The sequence below is a fragment of the Monodon monoceros genome, unplaced genomic scaffold, assembly GCF_005190385.1.
Source record: "Monodon monoceros isolate NGI ecotype Baffin Bay Population unplaced genomic scaffold, NGI_Narwhal_1 Super_Scaffold_5, whole genome shotgun sequence".
Classification (NCBI taxonomy): Eukaryota; Metazoa; Chordata; class Mammalia; order Artiodactyla; family Monodontidae; genus Monodon; species Monodon monoceros.
This window is the reverse complement of record NW_021703782.1, coordinates 5,623,452-5,644,212: the sequence shown is the minus strand read 5'-3', so window position 1 is coordinate 5,644,212 and position 20,761 is coordinate 5,623,452. Positions and strand designations below refer to the sequence as shown.

General features: G+C 45.7%; 1 protein-coding gene across 7 annotated transcripts in view; it reads right to left on the bottom strand.

Moving 5' to 3' along the window:
• Positions 1 to 20,761, bottom strand: part of GALNT7 (polypeptide N-acetylgalactosaminyltransferase 7) — a 118,121-nt gene that overhangs the window by 55,845 nt on the left and 41,515 nt on the right. For 6 of the 7 annotated variants that reach the window (XR_003790894.1, XM_029203970.1, XM_029203973.1 and 3 more), the window contains one exon: positions 3,337 to 3,797. Coding sequence is in view for 6 of the 7 variants with exons in the window: in XM_029203970.1 (XP_029059803.1) it covers positions 3,337 to 3,797 (461 nt within the window). In the remaining variant the exon portion in view is untranslated. Of the gene's footprint in view, positions 1 to 3,336; positions 3,798 to 5,880; positions 5,930 to 20,761 lie in introns of all 7 variants that reach the window. The other variant, XM_029203972.1, reaches the window with a different exon arrangement.

Below are 20,761 nucleotides of genomic sequence, written 5' to 3'. Positions count from 1 at the left end.
GGTTGGGGGGGAACGCGGTTAGGAAAGACAGCGAAAGGCAGGAAGAAAGACGACTGTAGGAGAGCAAGACCCAGAGAGATGGGAGCTTCAGAGGCGCCTGGCATGTCTGAAATCATCAAAGGGGACAAAGGCTTTGCCATCAAGGGAGGTGCGAGGAGATGCAAGATGATGCAGACACGGCGGTGTGGGGGGAATCCACATTTTCCAAAAAGCAACAGAGGACCTCAAAGCTGCATAGTTACAGAAACATTCAAGGTTAGACAAACTGTGACCTGAAGAAAGTGCCACAGCAATTAAAAAAGAAACAGCCACTAATACTTAAGTATCTAACCCCCAGGCGTGTGGTACGACTTTTAGTCTATTATGTCCTTTAATCCCAATGCCAATCCAGGGGGTAGGCATTGGTAGACCCACGTGATGGATCAGGTAACTGATAGGGAGGGTAAGGAGCTGGTCTGAGATCTCGTGTCTGGTAATGGAGCCAAGGTCTGATTCCAGCGGACTCCTTCATTCATTCACTCCTTCATTCACTCACTCATTCATTCACTCTCTCAACAGATGTTCACCACTGGACACGGCCAAGCTCCTGGGTGTCACTTACTGGAAGTAGCTGGTGAAGAAAACAGACAAATTCCTTGCTCTCGGGACCTTATCATCTAGTAAGAAAGACAGTCAATAGCTAAATTAACCAATGTCTAATTGTAAAATTTGAGAGATACTAGGAATGAAACGGCCAGAGAGGAGTAATGGAAAATAAAGCAGGCCAGAGAGTCTGACGGAGCCTGAGGGTTGGGAAGGGGCCACAGAGGAAGGAAAAACCCCACAGAGGTGAGGGAGCTGGGGGGGGGCGTGCAAACGCCCCCCCGCGGGAGAAGACGAGCGGCCAGAGCGAGGTGGGCAGGCCCGGAACATTTTATTCTAGGTGCTCTGGGAAGGCAAAGAATGATGTTACCCGGGCTAGATGTCAACAGGCAGGAGGCGCTGGCGGGGTTCTAGGAGAGATGACAGTGGCGTGGCCGTGGCTGGTGACAGGGGAGGTGGAAGGGTGGACTGGAGACGGAGCGTGATGGCAGGAAGAAGAGGCCTGGGGGACAGAAGGGATGTGAGGGGCGCAGGAGGGGGAGCCACCGAGGACCACGCTAGTCCTGGGCGCTGCCCTGCCGTGTATGCATGTATGCCTTTGATCTTCTTGGCATGTTTCTTTCTTCCTTTTTTTAAATTATAGTTGATTTACAATGTTTCAGGTGTACAGCAAAGTGATTCACTCACATATGTACATATATATATATATATATATATATATATGAATATATCTATTCTTTTTCAGATTCTCTTCCATTATAGGTTATTTCAAGATACTGAGTATAGTTCCCTGTGCTATACAGTAGGTCCTTGTTGGTTTTCTATTGATATTCTACATCTTAGCACATTTCTTATACCGAAGAGTGAGCTAGATTTTAAACTGATTTTCAAACTGGTGTTTTACATGTGTATCTTTTATAAGTAATTCATGTGCTAAAATCTCCGTTTCCACACCGAGCTCACCCTGGGATGGCCACCCTGCCCTGGTCCACACTGTCCAGGAAGGGATGGGGCAGAGCAGGGAGAAGGCCTTTCTAACCGGGCCACCTGGGGTAGGACCACAGCTCTGCCATTTCGCTGGGCAGATACAGAGAAGTCACGGCGCTAAGTCTCAGACTTCACATTCACACGTGGCAACTCTCTCACAGTTTGCTTGTGAGAATCAAATAAGATCACTTGCAGGAAGTCCTGGCCTGTAGCAGGAAGTCAGTGTTAGACTCTCCCCTTCCTTTCCTTCCCCATCATGGTGAGGAGAAGGCCATCGAGAGGTCCTCCGAGAACCGCCCCCGCCCCGTGACAGACGCACGGTCTGAGACTGTCTCGGGTAACTGGGATGCACTCCAGGGAGGACCGCAGATCCCGTCTGGGGTCCTGAAGTGTCCATGCACGGCAATTCTCGCTCTATAACAACAACCTCAGCCCCTGCCTAGGGGGGCTGCCAGATAAAATACAGGATGCACAGTTGAATTTGGATTTCAGATAAACCACAAGTATTTTTAATGTATAAGTGTATTCCAAACACTATTTGGGACATACTTATACTAAACATTTTCCATTGTTTAACTGAAAGTAAATTTGACTGAGCATCTATTTTTTTTTTTTCTTTCTAAATACGGCAAATCTGCAACCAGGCAAATCTCTGCATTGATCAGGAATAACTGCTCCCACACTCTCCCTTCACAGTCCCCCGACATGCTCCAATTCTTCTCTGTTCTAGAGGTTACGTCCCTCACCATCCTGGTTCTCTACTGCTTCTCTTTCTTTCTTCTCTGCATATTTCATGCACCCCCCTCTCACTCCTATCATATCAATATAGGAAGGTCCAAAGTCTCTGGAGTAGCCCTCTGGTAGGTCCAGAATTTGACTGCAGGGTCATAAAGGATGCTGCTGTGGGGACCGTGTGTGTGTGCGTGCGCCTGCTGTGTTCACTTCTTAAAACGAGGACTGTGTTAACCACGCATCACAGGGAATACATCTGGAAAGTTTTGTAGTAGCAGTGAATTAAACTTGCATCCACACCATGGAAGCTAATGGAAGCTGCTTAGACCCTCTGAGTAGAATCAGTTAGTGAATAAACTGAAGGAGAAAAAGCTTTGAGTTCATTCAGTAATCACCATTATCAAAAGTCAAGAGTTGGAAACCCTTTGTTTTAAATCACACTACATGAAAAGCACTTGAACGTGAGGGCTACGGTTTCATCTGTCTGAAGGCACCTTTTATACGGTACATACTCGGGAGCTTCCGTTCCCAGTTTCAGTGCTGAGGGTAAGAACGGAAGAAGGCAAACAACCAGTTAGTTTCAGAGGCATCCCGAGCACCATTCCTGTTTACCGTCCCACAGCAAGACAAGGAGCTTTGTCCAGAAGGAGAAACAACGCACCAAGAGAGACAGCTCTGTTATTCACACATTGTCAGGTGAACTTAAAGCACCTCCTATCAAGAGTTACTTCACAGCCTGGTACAAGCTCGTTTTCTCTCTGTGGACTGGGAACAGAAAGTTCAGACCGGTGCCTGTCCGGGGACAACACTTTGAGCAGCAGTGGCAGAGGAGACCCCAGAATTTTATACGCCACACCCTCAGTAAAATAACACAAATGGGGAGATCTCCCCCTTCTGGCCACTTCGTGGACCAAAGACCCTCTTATCCCCTTTCAGTGAAGGCACAAAATATGTTTTGCACTCTAACCATCTAAGTAAGTCTAGGTATCTATGGAAACGCGCGCCCAGGTCAGAAAGGGGAGGGGTTGTGCTTACTCTTCTTGTCGTAAGTCACTGACGCTGCGGTCCAGGGAGATCATGTCACTCGCCACCATGTTAAATCCAAACTCTTTAATGCTGGCTTGAACTGCATGTTTGAATTCTGGTCCCAAAACCAACGGCTTGGCTTTCTCTCCAGGGCCACCAACCACTCCGTGAGGCTCGGGCTCTTTGGGTTCAAAGTTACCGAGGACCCCTGGGCGGAGCACAGGATCACGGTACGTGAAAGTCTGAGGCTTAAATGTGAGATACTGCCTCTGCATTATGTCTTTCTGGTTATCTCCTCCAGCATGGCGCTCTTGTTCATGTTTGGCCTTGTTTTTTCTTCTAATAGACTCTAAGTCCACTTCTACTCCTTCAACATGAGGCCAGGGCACCACGGGTTTGAATCTGTCATCCCCAGGAGCTAGTCCATTGCCCCCTCGGTCAGGCATGGGGTTATTAACAGCTCTGTCTTCCTACACAAAAGGGAGGGGGATATACAGTGAGTACATGAAGGCAACCACAACAGAGTTTATGACACCAATTTTCATGTTTTCAAAATAGCTGAGGCAACAATCAAATGGTCTGAAATATGAAACAGAAGCAGGCCATGAATCAGGGCCCCCATTAGAAGGTACCTTTCCCAGGGGGAACCAAGAAGAGACTATTTCCTTGCCTAACCGTTCCAAAACAAAGGGGTGGATGCATTTTTTTTACTTCTCCCCTTATAAACACGACTCTATCAAAGACCCCTTAATAGAGCATAGTGCTGTTTTCTTTCTTTTTCCCTATTTTTTTGGCTGCGCTGTGCAGCATGTTGGATCTTAGTTCCCCCACCAGGGATCGAACCCATGGCCCTTGCAGTTGGAACCACGGAGTCTTAACCACTGGACCGCCAGGGAAGTCCCAAAGCACACTGTCACAGGTCAGAGCAATGAGGTTCTAGGACCTGTGACTAAAGGAGGCACTTAACAGGTCCTGTTGTACAGTGTGGTTTTCCCAGTTATCTGGTGTACGAGGAATATGATGTTTTGTCGGTCACACAGCCACATGGTGGCAGTGCTGTTAGGCATCACCCACCCCGAGGCTGGCTTCGTGCTCCAAATGCCAGAGGAACAGGGCTGGGATTTGCACTCAACAGCCCCCATTAGGTATTTCCTGCTCAGTGAAAGTTTAGCTGAGTTCCAAACTATTAAAAAAAAAAAAAAAAAAAAAAAAAAAAGCTCTAGTGACTGTAACCGAGTCAGCTGGGGCTTTTAAACCACACCCAGTACCTAAGTTGGCCACGTTCCAGAAGCGTCCCAAGGAAACAGACGCTGTGTGTACAGGTATTCTGGGAGGGGTGTCTCCCTTTCCTCACCCCCTGCACATATCTTCCCGTCAGAAGTCCTGAGTGCAGGGTGTCCCTGGTGGCGCAATGGTTGAGAGTCCGCCTGCCAATACAGGGGACACGGGTTCGAGCCCTGGCCCGGGAAGATCCCACATGCCGGGGAGCAACGAAGCCTGTGCGCCACAACTACTGAGCCTGCATGCCATGACTACTGAGCCTGCGCTCCAGAGCCTGTGAGCCACAACTACTGAAGCCCGTGTGCCGCAACTACTGAGCCCGCGGGCCACAACTACTGAGCCTGCGAGCCACAACTACTGAAGCCCGCGCGCCTAGAGCCCGTGCTCCGCAACAACAGAAGCCACCGCAATGAGAAGCCTGTGCACGGCAACAAAGAGCGGCCCCCCGCTCGCTGAAACTAGAGAAAGCCCACGCACAGCAACAAAGACCCAACGCAGCCAAAAATAAATAAATAAATAAACAAACATTAAAAAAAAAAGAAATCCTGAGTGCTTTTGCTTCGGGGGTGTCACATGTGAAGTTTTTCCTGAATCCATGCACAGAGCCTTGTGTCTCAACGTCAGCATCACCTCCGTGGCTTTAAGTATACTGATGTCTGTGTCCCACCCCTCAGACACTGTGATTTAATTGGTTGGGGCATCAGAATTTTAAAAGCTCCCCAGGTGATTTCAATATGCATCAGGCTTGCGCTCCTCTGGCTTAAAGGGAGCACCTCCAGCTATAACCAGCAGAGGCCGATAGAGAATGTGTGCAGCTGGGCTGGAGCGAGGTGAAGAGGTCAGAACCAGAACCGCAGACGGCCGGCTGGTCTGCCACCCCCCTCACGCCAAGATCCCCTGGTTCCTTAAGAGATTCATGAAAGAATTAGTACTCCCCTCCCACTGACATGTTTCTACAGTGTTAGAGCTGTCTTGAAAAATGAAGTTAAAAACTTTAAAGAGTACAGAAGTAAGGCTCCAGGTGTGATGCTGATATGCAGGTTGCCGTCTACCAGTAGTTTATCTAGAGACAAAGGTCTCTGGAAAGTCAGCTAATCCAAATGTGAATTTAGTCGATGATGAAGTTTTGGTAACGGCTAGGTAAGGATTGACTTGAGAGAGTTCAAAAAGGAATTTAACAAGTTTATCTCTTTGTTTAGGTAACACTATAAGCATGTGATACAAAATTCAAAGGATCGCAAAGGGCATACAGTGAAAGGCAAGTTTTCCTACCTTCCCTTCCGCAGAGGTGCTCACAGCCAGCACTTCCTTGTGAATCTTCCTAGAGATATGACATGCAGATATGAACATACATGTGTATGTATGACAAGAATTTTTTTCTGAACGTGGGACACAGATTTTAATTGACCGATTAATTTTGAAAGGAACCATAAGACGTTACAACCAGTTCAAAGGTGAATCCAAAGAACAGACAAATATGTAAATATCAAGAATACTGCAAAGAATTTACAAATAGAGGCAAAACTGGTAAAACTGGTCAACATCCAGGCTGCATTCCACAGTACGTGACTGCCATTTCAACGGACGAGACGCCTGTGCATTTCTAGCAGTTTTCTATCATTTACAGGACGGTAAACAGCTCAGAGATAATGAAAGGGTGAGATAACACAGAAAGCCGAGTTAGGTAATGCACCCCATAATCTTTTTGGTCCATTTCAAAGTTTCTCCACAATTTTCCTCCTGTAGCACGAAACAACATAAGATGCAGCACTTCGCCTAACCATCTAATGGGATGCCTGTCCAGGTACAGGTGGATAAGCCTTCTGGATCAGGTTTCTGACCACCGCACACCTGAGTCGAGTAGTAGGGACGTAGCTGAAGCCTAACCTGTGAGCTCTAAGGGTCAGAGTAGGGCTAGTCTGGAGGCAGGAAGCAGCCTTGCCTGAGATCCGTGTCCCGAAGCACTGAGGGCTCTGGTGGGAATTAACCCATCCTGAGGAGAGGAAGCCAAGCACGCCTCTGTCACAAAGAGGTAGGCGCGGAAGCTGGGGGGTGATTCCGGTGATGGGAAAGTGTCCTTTTCTCCACTTATCTCCTGGCTCTTTCCAAAATTATACTACACAACCGCAGTGTTGTAATAAACAAATTAAAATAGAGAGGTCATTATAAAACTCTCAGATACTGGACTCAAGTTGTTGACGTTGAACAAAGTACCCCACAAAAAAGAAGGAAGACATGGTCCCCCCACTTCAACTTTCCACATCAAGGCTCCAGTGAACCAGTAACGGGGTAGGTAAAGAATGAGGGGAGGGGAAAAGGGACAGAAAAGTACACTGAACAGGTCGCCGAAGGTCAACAGAGCATCCTCTGTAGTGCCTAATATTCCACTGGGGGAAAACGGCTTACTGGAAGAATGCGCAACATGAGAGTACGTGAAATCAGGTACCCGAATTGTGAGAGACGTGCTGTGGTTTAGGTGCGTAGGGTCTGATGTGAGACTCGCAAACTTAAACGTTTCTCAAACTCCCCCACCTCAACAAGAGAACGTTTAATGGATTCGAACTTCGTGCTCATCTTCCTCCAAAAATTGTTCTGATCTTCCCTTTGTCTAACCTTTGACTCTTTTTGGGCCGCCAGGCTCGTGCGATCTTGTTTCCAGACCAGGGACCGAACCCAGACCCTCGGCAGTGAGAGCTCAGAGTCCTAACCACTGGACCACCCGGAAGTCCCCTAACCTTTGCTTCTTGGTGTTCTCTGTAGATCTGTTAGGGGCCTGCCTGTCACTCCTACTCACTCTGGCGTCTCCTCTCCCGAGCGAGGTGCAGGTTCATTTGATCTTTCCCACCCCCATTTCCTCAGCCCACATCTCACTTCTCATCTCTGGGCCCACAGTCAACTGCTTCCTCAACATTTCTGCTTGAATCAACCTGGCACCTAAACTGAAAAGACCCCAGAATGAACTTCCCATTTATGTCACACACCCGTTTCCATTACTGTCCTCCCCACCTCGGGGACGGGAGCCACTGCCCAATCAACCGATCAAACACCAGTCCTACGTTGCCTCCCCAGCCACCTGCTCTGACAGCCTATCTCCCTGACTCCTGTCAACCCTACTGCCTTGTGTAGCTCCTGAGCCCGGTCACTTTCTCCGTACCCTCGCTGCCGTGAAATAAGATTCGTATTCTAACGGCAAGACAAGAAAAATTTCAACACAGAAGTTCTTCTCTGCCCCTTGGCCTCCTCTCTCCCCCACTGTGCACTGTGTGTCTGCATTATACATCAACCCAAACCCCCATCGGCAGAAATAGCTGCTCGGCCATCAAGAGCAACATTCTCCCAGCATCAACAAGACAACTGCTTAAAAGACAACATTCCGTCTTGAGCTTGTAAGGGCTCACGTGACCCACCACGATGCCACTTAGATCTGGATCATGTAAACTGTCAATGATACGGCATTGGATGTAGCGCCCTCTGTCTCAAAAAACTTATTTACCTGTGCCTGGACTCCTAACAGGCAGAACAGTTCTCAGAGCTTTCTGAGATGCTCTTCCTGGGTTATAATCCTCAAATTTGGCTCAAAATTTTTTTTCCGTTTCTTTCTTAGCTTAATTTTTTGCCAACACTGCCAAGGCCACTCTGCCCTCTTAACAGGATGACTAGAACAGGAAGAACAGTGACGACTGCAAACACTGTGTTCTAAGTGCTTCACGCATATTAACCTATTCAACGCCAAGAGTTAGGTTCTGTGATTACCACCCCCCATTGCACAGACAGAAGAGCCAACAGAGAAGTGACCTAATGTCGGGATCAGTACAAGCCAAGGCTGGAACGTGCATCCGGGCAGAGCCCGTGCGCCTGAACCCCGGGCATTAGTGCTTCTCCTTCCAACGCGTGTACTCGCTGTCTCTCGTCATTACCGCTCTGCACAGCGGCCGGTGTGACTTCCCTGAAATTCAAGTATGAACACGTCCCTTCCCCTGCTTCCAGGCTCCACGCCGGCCCTCTTCCCTCAGGAGAGCAGACACTCTTCCCAGAGCTTTTCCGGCTCCAGCCTGCACTTATCTCTCCACCTCACCCCCTGGGGCAGGAGCAGGAAACACTCCAGGCTTTTTAGACCTCAGGGTCTCTGCCGCAGTTACTCAAGATGCCATTATAGTGCCCAGAGCAGCCAGACAGTACGTAACCGAACGGGTACAGCTGTGTTCCCACAAAACCTTGTTTACAAAGACAGGCCAATGGGGATGGATTTGCCCCCAATCCCTGCACTAGACTGGAAGTTCCGTGGAAGGGGAGGGACCACGTCCATGGGATGCACCACTGCACCCCAATGCACGCAATCCTAAGTATTTACTGAATAAATGCACGAATCCTACAATATCTGCCTGACTTACGAGAGAGAGTCTGAGAGGGAAAGGGAGAACACGGACAGGGAAAGAGGGGCTTGATCAGACAGAAGCTTCCTAGCGATACTTTATATTCTCTGAAGAGAGGAGGACCTAACTTTATATTCTGTGCACAGTGCTGTATTCTGAATAACGCTGTATAACAGACACCAGAAAAATTGAATTTGCTCACTTCTCAAAGCCTCCATGTCATTAAATCTGAAGGCAAAACCAAATACGAGAATTGTCTGCCTAACCCCAAGTCAATTAAGAATAATCACGTCAAGTCGTCACGTTATATGATTCAAAGGATGACTGTAAAGTAGTACAACACTCAACTCCCCGGAGAGGGAGAACTACAGGCTCCTTCTTCCGGGGAGGGAATGAGAGTTAGCAGTTGCCTTTGTGATTTGCTGCTGTTAAGATACCTTCATAAGCACGAGCTGATTTCCTTAACAGTCAAAATCAATGGATCACTATTGATGATTGGAAATGGAAAACAGAATCGGGAGATAATCTTCTAAGATCAGTATGTTTGTAAACGTGGAAATGTACTGAAAAACAGAATCACTAATCACCGGATGGAAATACGGGGTTAACAGGAATCAGGTCAGACTACTCACTTTCCATCTTACAATTCACCAAGCTCCCCCTTGACCCCGAATCACCCTTACGCATGACATCTTTCCAAGATGGTCATGCCTTGGTAGAAATGATATGAATACAAAGGAATTTAGAGCAAAGGAAAGTAACACAGGCTTGGATCTGAAATTCGAGGTGAGCCTAGAAAGCTAAGCTCATAATGAAGAGCTTCTGCAGCCACCAGATCTCTTGAGAAATCAGCTTTGCTTTGGGATGTGGCCGCCACTAACAACTGCTCGCGATTTGGCTGTCATTCTGCCTGAGCCACAGAGTTTACAACATAACAGGTCAAATTTAATTCTACAGTTTAAAGCCCTCTTGATAAATTAGAAAAATCCGATCTGCATCCCTTCTCCAGCTGCACTCAATCACTCACTCACCTAGGAGGAGCAGAAGACAGCAGGGAGGGAGGGATGAGAATAGTCAACGAAGTTCAGAAGAAACGGAGTGAGCCTGTGGGCGGGGTGTCCCCAGACTCTCCCCAGCGTGTGGCAGGATGTAGGCGTGGGTGGGGTGCTCCAGCCTCAGCACCCGGTTTCTCTCTGGTTACTACAGCTGGATTCTGAGCTGGCCCAGCCCCTGCTGACATCCTGTGCTCAGGAAGACCATCCACTCTGGCTCCTTTCAGAGGCCTGAGAGTTGACCGCACTGCCCTGGGCGTCGGTGGCCCTTCTGGGGCATGATGGGTGGGGGGAGGGCAGTGTCAAGTAATCTGTCTGCTTCATCAGGGCTTGAAATGGATACACTCAAGATGAAACAGAGGAGTCACCAATCCTTGAATACGTAGGGTGTCCTCCCTTATGGAAAAGGACCCTATTCAAGTACATTTGAAGACCAATGGCAATGCCTCTGTTAGCAGTTACGGCAGAACTGGAAATGGAGGAGGGTCTGGCTTATCAGTGAGAAAAAGCATTGCATTCCGACAGAATGACTATCCGCCCTAAGAAACGGACTGACTCAGCAGGGATGCCAAGCACCAGGCCAGGATATAAACCAAAAGGGAACAGCGTGGAGAAGGCAGCACAGCTGACATCACAGTAACCGCTCCACCAAGAGGAACTCAGGTCAGCAGCCCTAACACCACAGGCTAGACCTGGGCAAGTAACCACCAGTCACAGGCCACTACACAGTAAGCCAGGGGGACCAAGACTTACTCTAGGGACAGTGCATCCCCGGACTGTCTGGAGCTCCTGTTACATTGGAGCTGCTGACATTGGCAGCCAGTCACCAATGGGAAAGGCAGTGCCGCACTTTAACCACCTACCAGGTTCAGAGTCAATTAAATGCCACTCCTCCTTAGTCAAATGAGCAGTATATGATATGCAGTATATAATATAGATCTGTCCTGTAGTTTGTAATACTGAAGTTAATAGGTGTCCTCTGGACTTCCTGGTGGTCCAGCGGTGAAGAATCCACCTTCCAATGCAGGGGGACGTGCGTTGGATCCCTGGTCGGGGAACTAAGATCCCACATGCCACAGGGCAACTAAGCCCGCGCACCACAAATACCGAGCCTGCGCACCAAAACTAGAGAGCCCGCGTGGTGCCGCAACGAAGAGCTCACGTGCCCTGGAGCCCGCGTGACACAACTACAGAGAGAGAACCCGCAGGCCGCAACTGGAAAGAAGCCCACGCACCTCAATGAAGAGCCCGCATGCTGCAATTAAAGATCCTGCATGCTGCAACGAAGACACACCCCCCCGCCTGTCGTAACTAAGACCCCATGCAGCCAAAAATAATAATAAATAAATAAATATTTAAAAATATGTGTCCTCCTAAAAAGTGGCTATATCACATTTTTGAACATTTATCATGTTAATAAAGGGAGATTTCCATTGTAAAAGAGCCTCCTGATACATTTCATAGTTGTGCGGCTGGTCGAGATTTGTAGATTTGTATTTTTGTGCATATCACATGGTATTCTTAAAAGAAGTGTCCATCTGCACTGGCACAATGATTTTCTGAAGATAAATTCGCGATCTGCCTGACTTACATAATGAGAAACTTTCAGGTTGTATGTAAAATACTACATAGTCAGTAGAAAAGTATCAACTATTTTGGGGCAACCAACTATGTGAGTTATTGAAGACAGCCTCGTGAAGGTTATCTAAAATTAGCTACATTTTCTGATGCCTGGAGCCAGCTCTCAGTTGATGCTGTCTAGCATCCTTTAGTCCACTCCCTCTGGAGGCTGCAAGTTCCCTTTTTAAAAAGAAGGCAAAGGCAAGCACTTCATCCCAGCTGTTTCTAATCCACTCAAGGCTTTTCCTCCAGGTCAATGATGAAATCTGGATGCTGAGAGTGGGAAACACTGACCCCTTCCAGCCTTTAACATTATCCAAGAAACAAAACAAGAGTTAAGCAGCTTTCTCCCCACCACTATGTATAAAAACATTGCCACGTCAGTTTCATTATGTTCCACCTTTGGATAATAATTATGCACTGACGGTATCCCAAGTTATAAATTAGCCAGTGTCCAATTTCCATCGTTTTCTCTGGTTCAAGTAAATACTTCAGTACGTTTCTAATATTTAACATCACTCATACCATTGGACACTGTATGTGGGTACACTTTTCTTCTTGTGTTTGTGGGCGCACCTCTTCATTCAGGGTTTAGGAACATCACTCTTTAACTGGCAAGAAATATTACCTTTATCTCACCAGAACCCAAACTTAATGGACAAGTAAGAATTTCGTTATAGGACATATATTTATTTCAACTGTTTCACAGATGAGAAGCAATACTAAAAAGAAAGACTTCTGAAATATTTAAAAAATTCTAATTTTTAAGTTTGATCTCTTTCAACTCTAGATTACTCCAGTGATTAGGTATAGTTTAAAAGCGGTTGACAGTGATATTAGTAAGCGTGGGTAATAAAATCCATCATGTTTCCTCAGAAGCATATGGTACACTTTAAAACAAAACTTAGTTTAACCAAACTAAAATAAGTGATCAAATTGGTTAAAATTATGATAAAATTTACTTTTTAATAACCATGTCAATGCACAGCATTTTTTAAAAGGTATCAGGGTAAACTGCAAATTCCTTAGTAATAAAAACTTTCCATTTTCAACATATAAATTCAAATTACAACTGGAAAAAGGGAGATTTCACACAAGATCCTTCTCTGCATTAACACTATAATCTCTAATGTTCTATTTTGTAAATGTGAAATTATCATTAAGCACCAGCTGTTCAAGCCAGCAGGTTTGAACGCCCCCCGGGCCCCCATTCTCCCAGGTCCCGAATATTTCTAACACTGTTCTTCCCAAATTGCCTTAGGATCTGTTCACGTTTCTCCCCAGTCAAACGAGGGCTCTCGGAGGACGGTTATCTGTGTGTAGACAGTAGGTACTCAATGTGTGCTTCTTCATGGACTGAGCAAATGGGGAACATGTAGCTGGGGGGGGGTCACATCACCTATTTATCTGCTGGAATATAAACTGGCTTTGAATCCACTGCCTTATGCCACTGCTGGACCTGGTTTAAGTTAGCATTTTGAGAATCCAAATGAGGTAACTGAAAACATTACTTTCCCTACAAATCTAAAATCTGAATAATCCTTTTTTTAGTTTCTCTCCTTCAGATCTGAATAAATCATGTCTGCAAGTGAAATTTGTTATTTCATGGAAAATGAGTACTTCATTTAAACACAAGAAAGTAAACCTGCTGGTGTTAGTCTGAGCCTCTAGTCCAATTTATCTTGCCAATGGTCTCCTGCTAAATTTGGTCCTTGTTTTTAAAACAGAAATAAGCTAGAGATTCTAAATCAGGTCAGAAAACGACCAGATAGTACTCAAGAGGGAATACATTAAAAGAAGAGATGGGCAGATAAAGGACCAAAATATAGGTTAATGTCTACAAATAGGAAAATAACAAACTGGTTATCCTTTTACAAAAAACTTTTATTTCGGGCTTCCCTGGTGGCGCAGCGGTTGAGAGTCCGCCTGCCGATGCAGGGGACACGGGTTCGTGCCCCCGGTCTGGGAGGGTCCCACATGCCGCGGAGCCGCTGGGCCCGTGAGCCATGGCCGCTGAGCCTGCGCGTCTGGAGCCTGTGCTCCGCAGCGGGAGAGGCCACAACAGTGAGAGGTCCGCGCACCGAAAAAACAAACAAACAAAAAAAAAACTTTTATTTCTGAGACTGTTTAATGGCCCAGATCAAAGTTATTATCATAGACAACTAACCAAGAGGTCTATGAAACATGCAATGTGAACACCTTGACGAAATCCAGATAACATTTATTTTTCATGCCTTAGCTCATTAACGGAGTCATATATATACTTTACAGGTTTAAAACAATATTTATTATCGTGAATATTTAGTATTAAATCTCTAGCTGATTCGAACTGAATTTTAAGAATCAAACATAGGTACTAAACAATTGATCAATAAATCGGGACTTCCTACGTGGTCCAGTGGTTAAGACTCTGTGCTCCCAATGCAGGGGGCATGGGTTTGATCACTGGTTGGGGAACTAAGATCCCGCACGGCGCGGCCAAAACAAACAAAAAACCAAAATCAATAAATCATTTTGTAGTAGATTTCAAAAGGTGAGGAAGCTATATTTGCCATCATTTCAGTGGTAACAGCACAGACGTCGAGACAGGGCTGTAAGAACGAGGCACACCAATGTCACTTAAAAGCCCCATCTCCCACAGGTAATGAAAGGTGGATTATAATACCTCTTAGAAATCATAAAAGGATATAGTGGGTAACTCTCTGTGTTTGGGAGCTAAGCAATTACTGAACTTTAAAAAGAAAGTTCCTAAGTGGTATTTTCATTCTAAATTTTTTTTTAAATTGTCAACATTTCATAACAAATATCCTACCACATTATTCCTACAAAATGACCTGTCTAAAAATAAGAAAAGTATTGGGGAAAGAGTGAGGAGAAAAAGATGAAAGTAAAGCAAAGAGAGAAAGATGGTAAATTAAAATCTGTGAAGATTTTTAAACACATGAATAATTTATGTATGCATATATATTATGTATGTGATGATGGAGAGTGGTAATACACATTTAAAAGCCGAACAGCTTAGTAGGATAAGATGCAAGAAATTAACCCTGCTGAACAGACCCTTTGCAGGAACCATCGCAGCATTCTCTCAGGTGGAGACCGGAGGACCCACTGAGAGCTGAACTGGCAGAAGGTGAGGCCCCGCCCGGCCCTCCTCTGCCCACCTGCCCACCCACATACTTTGGGACCTTCTCTCAGCCTGGGCCAATCAACTCCACTTTCTTAACTAGAAAAGCTGACACGTGCTCCACTCTCTTTTCCAGATCACCTTTAAAATATTTTAAAAGAGCGAGCCCTACATCCGTCCCTGGGGACCATGCTGTTAAAACTTCTTTTTTCTTTTTTAAATCCAGGCACATGCTTATTTAATCCTATCCTTTGATTCTTGTTTCCAATATAACAATACACTTCACAATCTAATACCAGTCAACGCCAAACAGTTTAACTCTCAATTCTCCTTCGCATCTGGTGATCCCAGTGAAAGCACTAATGATTTCCAAATCTTCCTGAAAACTTTCCTGGAAATTATGTCACCAAGAGGATCATCAATAATTCTTAGGACGTTAAGGAAAACATTTTACTAGGGGAGAGCAGAACGAGGTCAAACGTGGTATCTGTGTCAAGAGAGAACTACTGTAAAACCCTTTTGAAAGCTGAGAAAGCAATGTCCTATTACCTCTCCAGGGGAGAAGTTCTAGAATGAACACAGCACTCCCACGTGAAGTGCTGCTACTTTGCAGAGGGAAATGCATCAAACAGCCTTTCCTCCAGGGCTTCCCTGCTTTGCCCCGAACATAAAAACAGCATAAAAGCATATAAAACAGCTCATAAAACAGCACGGCAATGTGGGGCTTTACCACACATACACTGTGATTGGTATAAAATAATCTTCTCTTGCAAATATGAAAATAAAATCACCTCAGGAAAGAAAATACCTCAAGATTTTCAGGGCAGATGTATCATTTTAAAGCGTGGAGTAACATTTACTACCATGTAACATTTACTACCCTGTGGACAAGAAATCCATTTTGGGAGGGGTGACAAGGAATTGTAACTATGTGAGAAAGAAAAATACCCTCAGAGTAATTCATGTAATAAACTTTCTGACCTTTTACTTTTCATCTACAACAGGCCTGGTCTCAAGAGGGAATGCTTATCCAGGGATCCTCTAGTTTATCATGAGCGGTATTTGGCATTCAGGTTAATATTTATATGCATCATTAAAAGGTAAAAGAACTAAAAAAAAAAAAAAAAAAAAAAAGGTAAAAGAACTGTCCTTCTAGTTATCCAAGTACTTATTATAGGTCTGCTACCCGCCAGGTGCTCTCTGACGTGTTAGAAGGCGGCCCAGGCTTCTTCGCAGGGGAAGGGAAGCCGGAAGCGGCATGACCTGGGTTTGCAAACACTCCCCATCCCAGAAGCAGTGGGAAGGATTGCGAGATGCGAGGAAGAGTGGGGCCTGGCAGCCTTTCTAGACCGAGGCAAAGGCACCAACCGCATAAAAAACGCAGGGACTCTTCAGTGAATGCAAATGGCCTGGTGTAAGGAGTGGAGAGGACCAGTGGGGAGGTGGCAGGAGAAGAGATGCTGGCGGTGCCTCTTAAAGGCCAAGAGGTTCTGACGGCATCCTGTGGAGCGCGGGCGCCTTGTGGGGAGCAGGCCGGCGCAGAGCTGAAATCTGGAGCGAGGACTCTGATGGAGCAGATGAACGCGGAGAGGGGCCCAGATGTTTTCAGAGTAGTAAGAAACCAGTTTAGAAATAAAATGCTGGGAAAAGCTACGCAGGAGAGAATTTCAAGAAAGGAGTCATCAACAGGGCCCAAAACTAGGCGTGTTGTTAAACTAACGAGAACCCCAAGGCCTGAGGGGTGGCTCAGCTCTGCAGCAGGACCCACTCACTGGCTTCAGGACACACGGTGACACCGGCCGAGGCCCAGGAGCCTGGGTCCCGAGGCCTCAGGGCTCCCATGGTATCTCCTCCCCACGCGCAGATGCAGAGAGCCCACTGTTTCGTTATCCCAGTGCTAGGGTTACCCTGTGGTCCTCGTGTTCTGCCCTACACATTCCTCTGAAGCGTCTGGCTGACGGGCTGTCGAGTACGTGCTGAGCCCCTACTCTCCTGGCCTCGGGGACACAGCGGTGCAAACGCACCCCTGCTACTGGGGAGCCCTCCGTCCAGGGGGAGACAGGCAATCAAGTCATCACACAGGTGAGGTGCCATGTGAGGGCTGGTCCAGCCTGGGAAGTTAGGGAAGGCTCCCTGCGAAGGAGGGCTTATGCAGGACAAGAGGTCGAGAGAGGAGGGGAGAGTCCTGCAGAGCCCCCCAGAGACTCACGTGGCTCCAGCACAAAGAGGGGGGGAGGGGGATGGTTATCTGTGTGCAGACGGTAGGTACTCAGTGCATCTTTCTAGAACACTTCACAAGCCATTTGAGCGACTTCTTGGCTCTGTGGGAAGCAGGGCCACAGCTGCTGGTGAGGAAGGGGAAGCACCTCGTCACCACGGGTAGAAGCCGGTCCGTCAGGGACGCTGCTCTGACACACCCCAGCCAGCCTCGGCCGGTCACACGCGAGCGCCACCAAGTCTGACAGCCCTTCGCGACAAACGGAACGGAAGAATGCTGGCAAATTAATCTGCGTGGTACTTGGGACAGTCAAGTCTCCCCAGATACTTTGGTTTTATTTGCCAAAATCTTCTGATGGCCCTAAGTCATTCAGGTTAAAAGAAGGAAGTTTCCTTCCTTTACTTGGTACTTCGAAGGTGAGCAAGACATTTATCTTGGTATCTACGAATGAAGGAAAGCAGGTACGAGAGGAAGACAGCAGCCAAGTGTCAGACAAAGCACAGCCCAAGGCAGCAAAGTTCACACAGAGCCTCCAGAGGCTTAGAGTGAAAAAAGGAATTAAAAAGAACCCACAGTGGTAAACCAATTTCTCACCCAAGTGCTTTATTGAAAGCTGATTTCCAAGGTGATGACCACAAAGATGACCACAGGGTGAGGAGGGGGCAGGACCCTGTGACGTAACGAGCCCGTCTCCTGCCATCCTCGCCATCACCCTCGGAGCTGGGTAACACCACTGTCCCATTCTGCAGATGAGAAAACCAAGGCACAGAGTCTGAGGGGCTTGCTGAAAGCCACACACTCTGGGGGTGGCAGGGGCGGGACACAGACCCAGGGTCTCTGACGCCAGAGCCCACGTTCTGGACCACCTTACTCTCTCCCGGGAGGGAGGCAGCCACAAGTTTTTCATACCTTTTAACTATATAAATTGATAAATATCAAGATTTTTGAAATGCAAAAAGTAAAATACAGCCCTTAGAATCACTGTCAATTTCAGTAAATTCATTTCAGCAAAAATGTCCAGACTTCCCCAGCAGTCCAGGGGTCAGGACTCCAGGCTTTCACTGCTAAGGGTGCGAGTTCCGTTCCTGGTCGGGGAACTAAGATCCCGCAGGCCGCGCAGCACGGCCACACAAAAAATATTTCCTTTAGTTTCAAACCAATACAATGCTATTAACTAGAATTAGTAATAAATAGTTCAGACAGGGCTGTTTTCATAGAAGTAATCTTCTAGAAATCCAATTAATACTTCAAAAAGTAGTAGTAACTTGTGATGAGGCCCACTAGCCTAGGTGACTATCAGGCTGTAAGCAAATGGAATATATACTCATCTCATGTGACTTTATTTCTACAGAGAAAAATATAAATTATTGTCAGCTGGTCACTGTGGCACACAGGACCTATTCTGATTTCACAGAAACACAGAATGGTTTTCAGAAATCTTCTATTTGTCTGCCACTGACAAATACGAAGTCAATACAATAAGGTTTTCAAATTGACACTGAGAAAGAGTTACAGCATTTCCACTGCCCGAGTCACCTTACTCCTGTTTTCCTGAAACAGAGCCTCGGTTTCAATCACATGGAGGTCTCACCAAGACCCTATTTTCACCAAATTTCTTGCACATCTACTTTGGGCAATGTGTGTTGCTAGCCTTCTAGAAAGCTAAAAGGCAGTGATGAACCTGAGAAACATAAAATCTCTTTTTATAAACATACATCAGTGGTTCTTAAACTTTTTAGGGTCACAAAGATCTCGCACCCTCTCCTCAGGAGGGAAAAAAAAAAAAAAAAAGTACAAACATGGGCTCCCCTGGTGGCGCAGTGGTTGAGAGTCCGCCTGCCGATGCAGGGGGCACAGGTTCGTGCCCCGGTCCGGGAAGATCCCACATGCCGTGGAGCACCTGGGCCCGTGAGCCATGGCCGCTGAGCCTGCGCGTCCGGAGCCTGTGCTCTGCAGCGGGAGAGGCCACGGCAGTGAGAGGCCCACGTACCGAAAAAAAAAAAAAAAGTACAAACAGGGTGACTTTGGTAGACCTTTGTGTAGAACCATCTAAGCTGTATGTATCAAAATCCTTAAAAACATTCCCTCCTTCTGACTACAAAATTTCAGAAGTGGGATGTATTCTAGGGGCATAACTCTAATTACAGAAAGGATATTATGCATAAATGTTCAGTGCAACATATACCAGCAAATATACTAGAAACAAACAGAATGTCTATAATGAAGACTAGTCAAGAAAATTAATGCTGCACTTACACAACTGAATAGTACTTAACTATAAAAATGTTTAAGAAAAATAATTCTTGTGGAAAATCCTTATGATATAATGTTAGTTTTTTAAACGTAGGAGACATACATTGATTATGCATACTGCTTACACCATATGATCTCTTTTTACAAAAAGAAAAGCATAGAAATGACTAGAAGGAAAGAAAGTTAAAAGTAGTAGTTGCCTCTGGTGGTGAGATTGTAGATGATATATTTCTTATGTCTTGGTTTTCCTTAGTTCCTATATTGAACATATGTTAGTATAAAGTTTTTAAAAATTGTTAAGTTTCCTTTCAAACTTGTTTTTTTTTTTTGTTTTTTTTTTTTGCGGTACGTGGGCCTCTCCCTGCTGTAGCCTCTCCCGTTGCGGAGCACAGCCTCCGGACGCGCAGGCTCAGTGGCCATAGCTCACGGGCCCAGCAGCTCCATGGCACGTGGGATCTTCCCGGACCGGGGCACGAACCCGTGTCCCCTGCATCGGCAGGTGGACTCTCAACCACTGCGCCACCAGGGAAGCCCTCAAACTTGTTTTAAAAATTATTTACTGACAAAAACTGCCTCATTAGAAAACAGTTCATATAATAACTTGAGACTTTTTTTCTATAAGGAGGCTGTATATCACAGTAGGCTCTAAAGTTTGTTGACTGCCAAAGAGGTTGCCATACATGATTTAGTGCTAAAACAGAGAGAGAATACACAACAAGCAGAGCCGAGAGAAGGCTCAGAGAAATAATACTTATAACCACAGAAGGATTAAGCTCAAAGTTCACACACAGGGCATAGCTAGGAATATTTCTTCATCTGAGGACACGACCAGACTTTAGGCAGCATTAAAACAAAAACAAAAAACCCAGCTTTAGCAAATGTTTTAAAAAAGCACAAAAACCAGAATGTGGTGAACTCAATTATTAATCGGTCAGTCATCAATTATCAATCACTTAAAAGTAAAGGAGAGAATGACGTCATACCTTCTAAAATGAGACAGTCATGAGGTAGCAGCCCATGTCCTGTCCTGCACAGCATTTAATGTGAAGATGCTTTTTTTTTAAAAAAAATAAGAACAAATAAATACTTCACTACACTTTGTTCTCTACTGATCTCTCCTACTTATACCTGCTCCCAGTTACATCATCTTAAGATACTTCTTTAAAGGGGAGTTAAATTTAAAAACTTAAATTAAAAAAATTAAAGAAGTTAAGAGTCTTTATCTTACTTTCTCTCCAAAGCAGTAGACACACATGATAAATCAGAAATAAGGAATTAAAAGTAGTTGGATTTTACATTAATTTTGATGTGATTTTTTATTATATTGTCTTTTAACCGCATACTGAAGTATATGACATACATATAATTTTAAGACACTTCATTTCCAGTTTAGAGAATATTATAAAGCAAAGAAATTATGTTGCTGGGTGTCAAAATTTTGTGTACTGAAAAATAAGATTAAGTTTTTAAAACTCTAGAACAGACATACTCTAAGTATGTATTTCAAGAT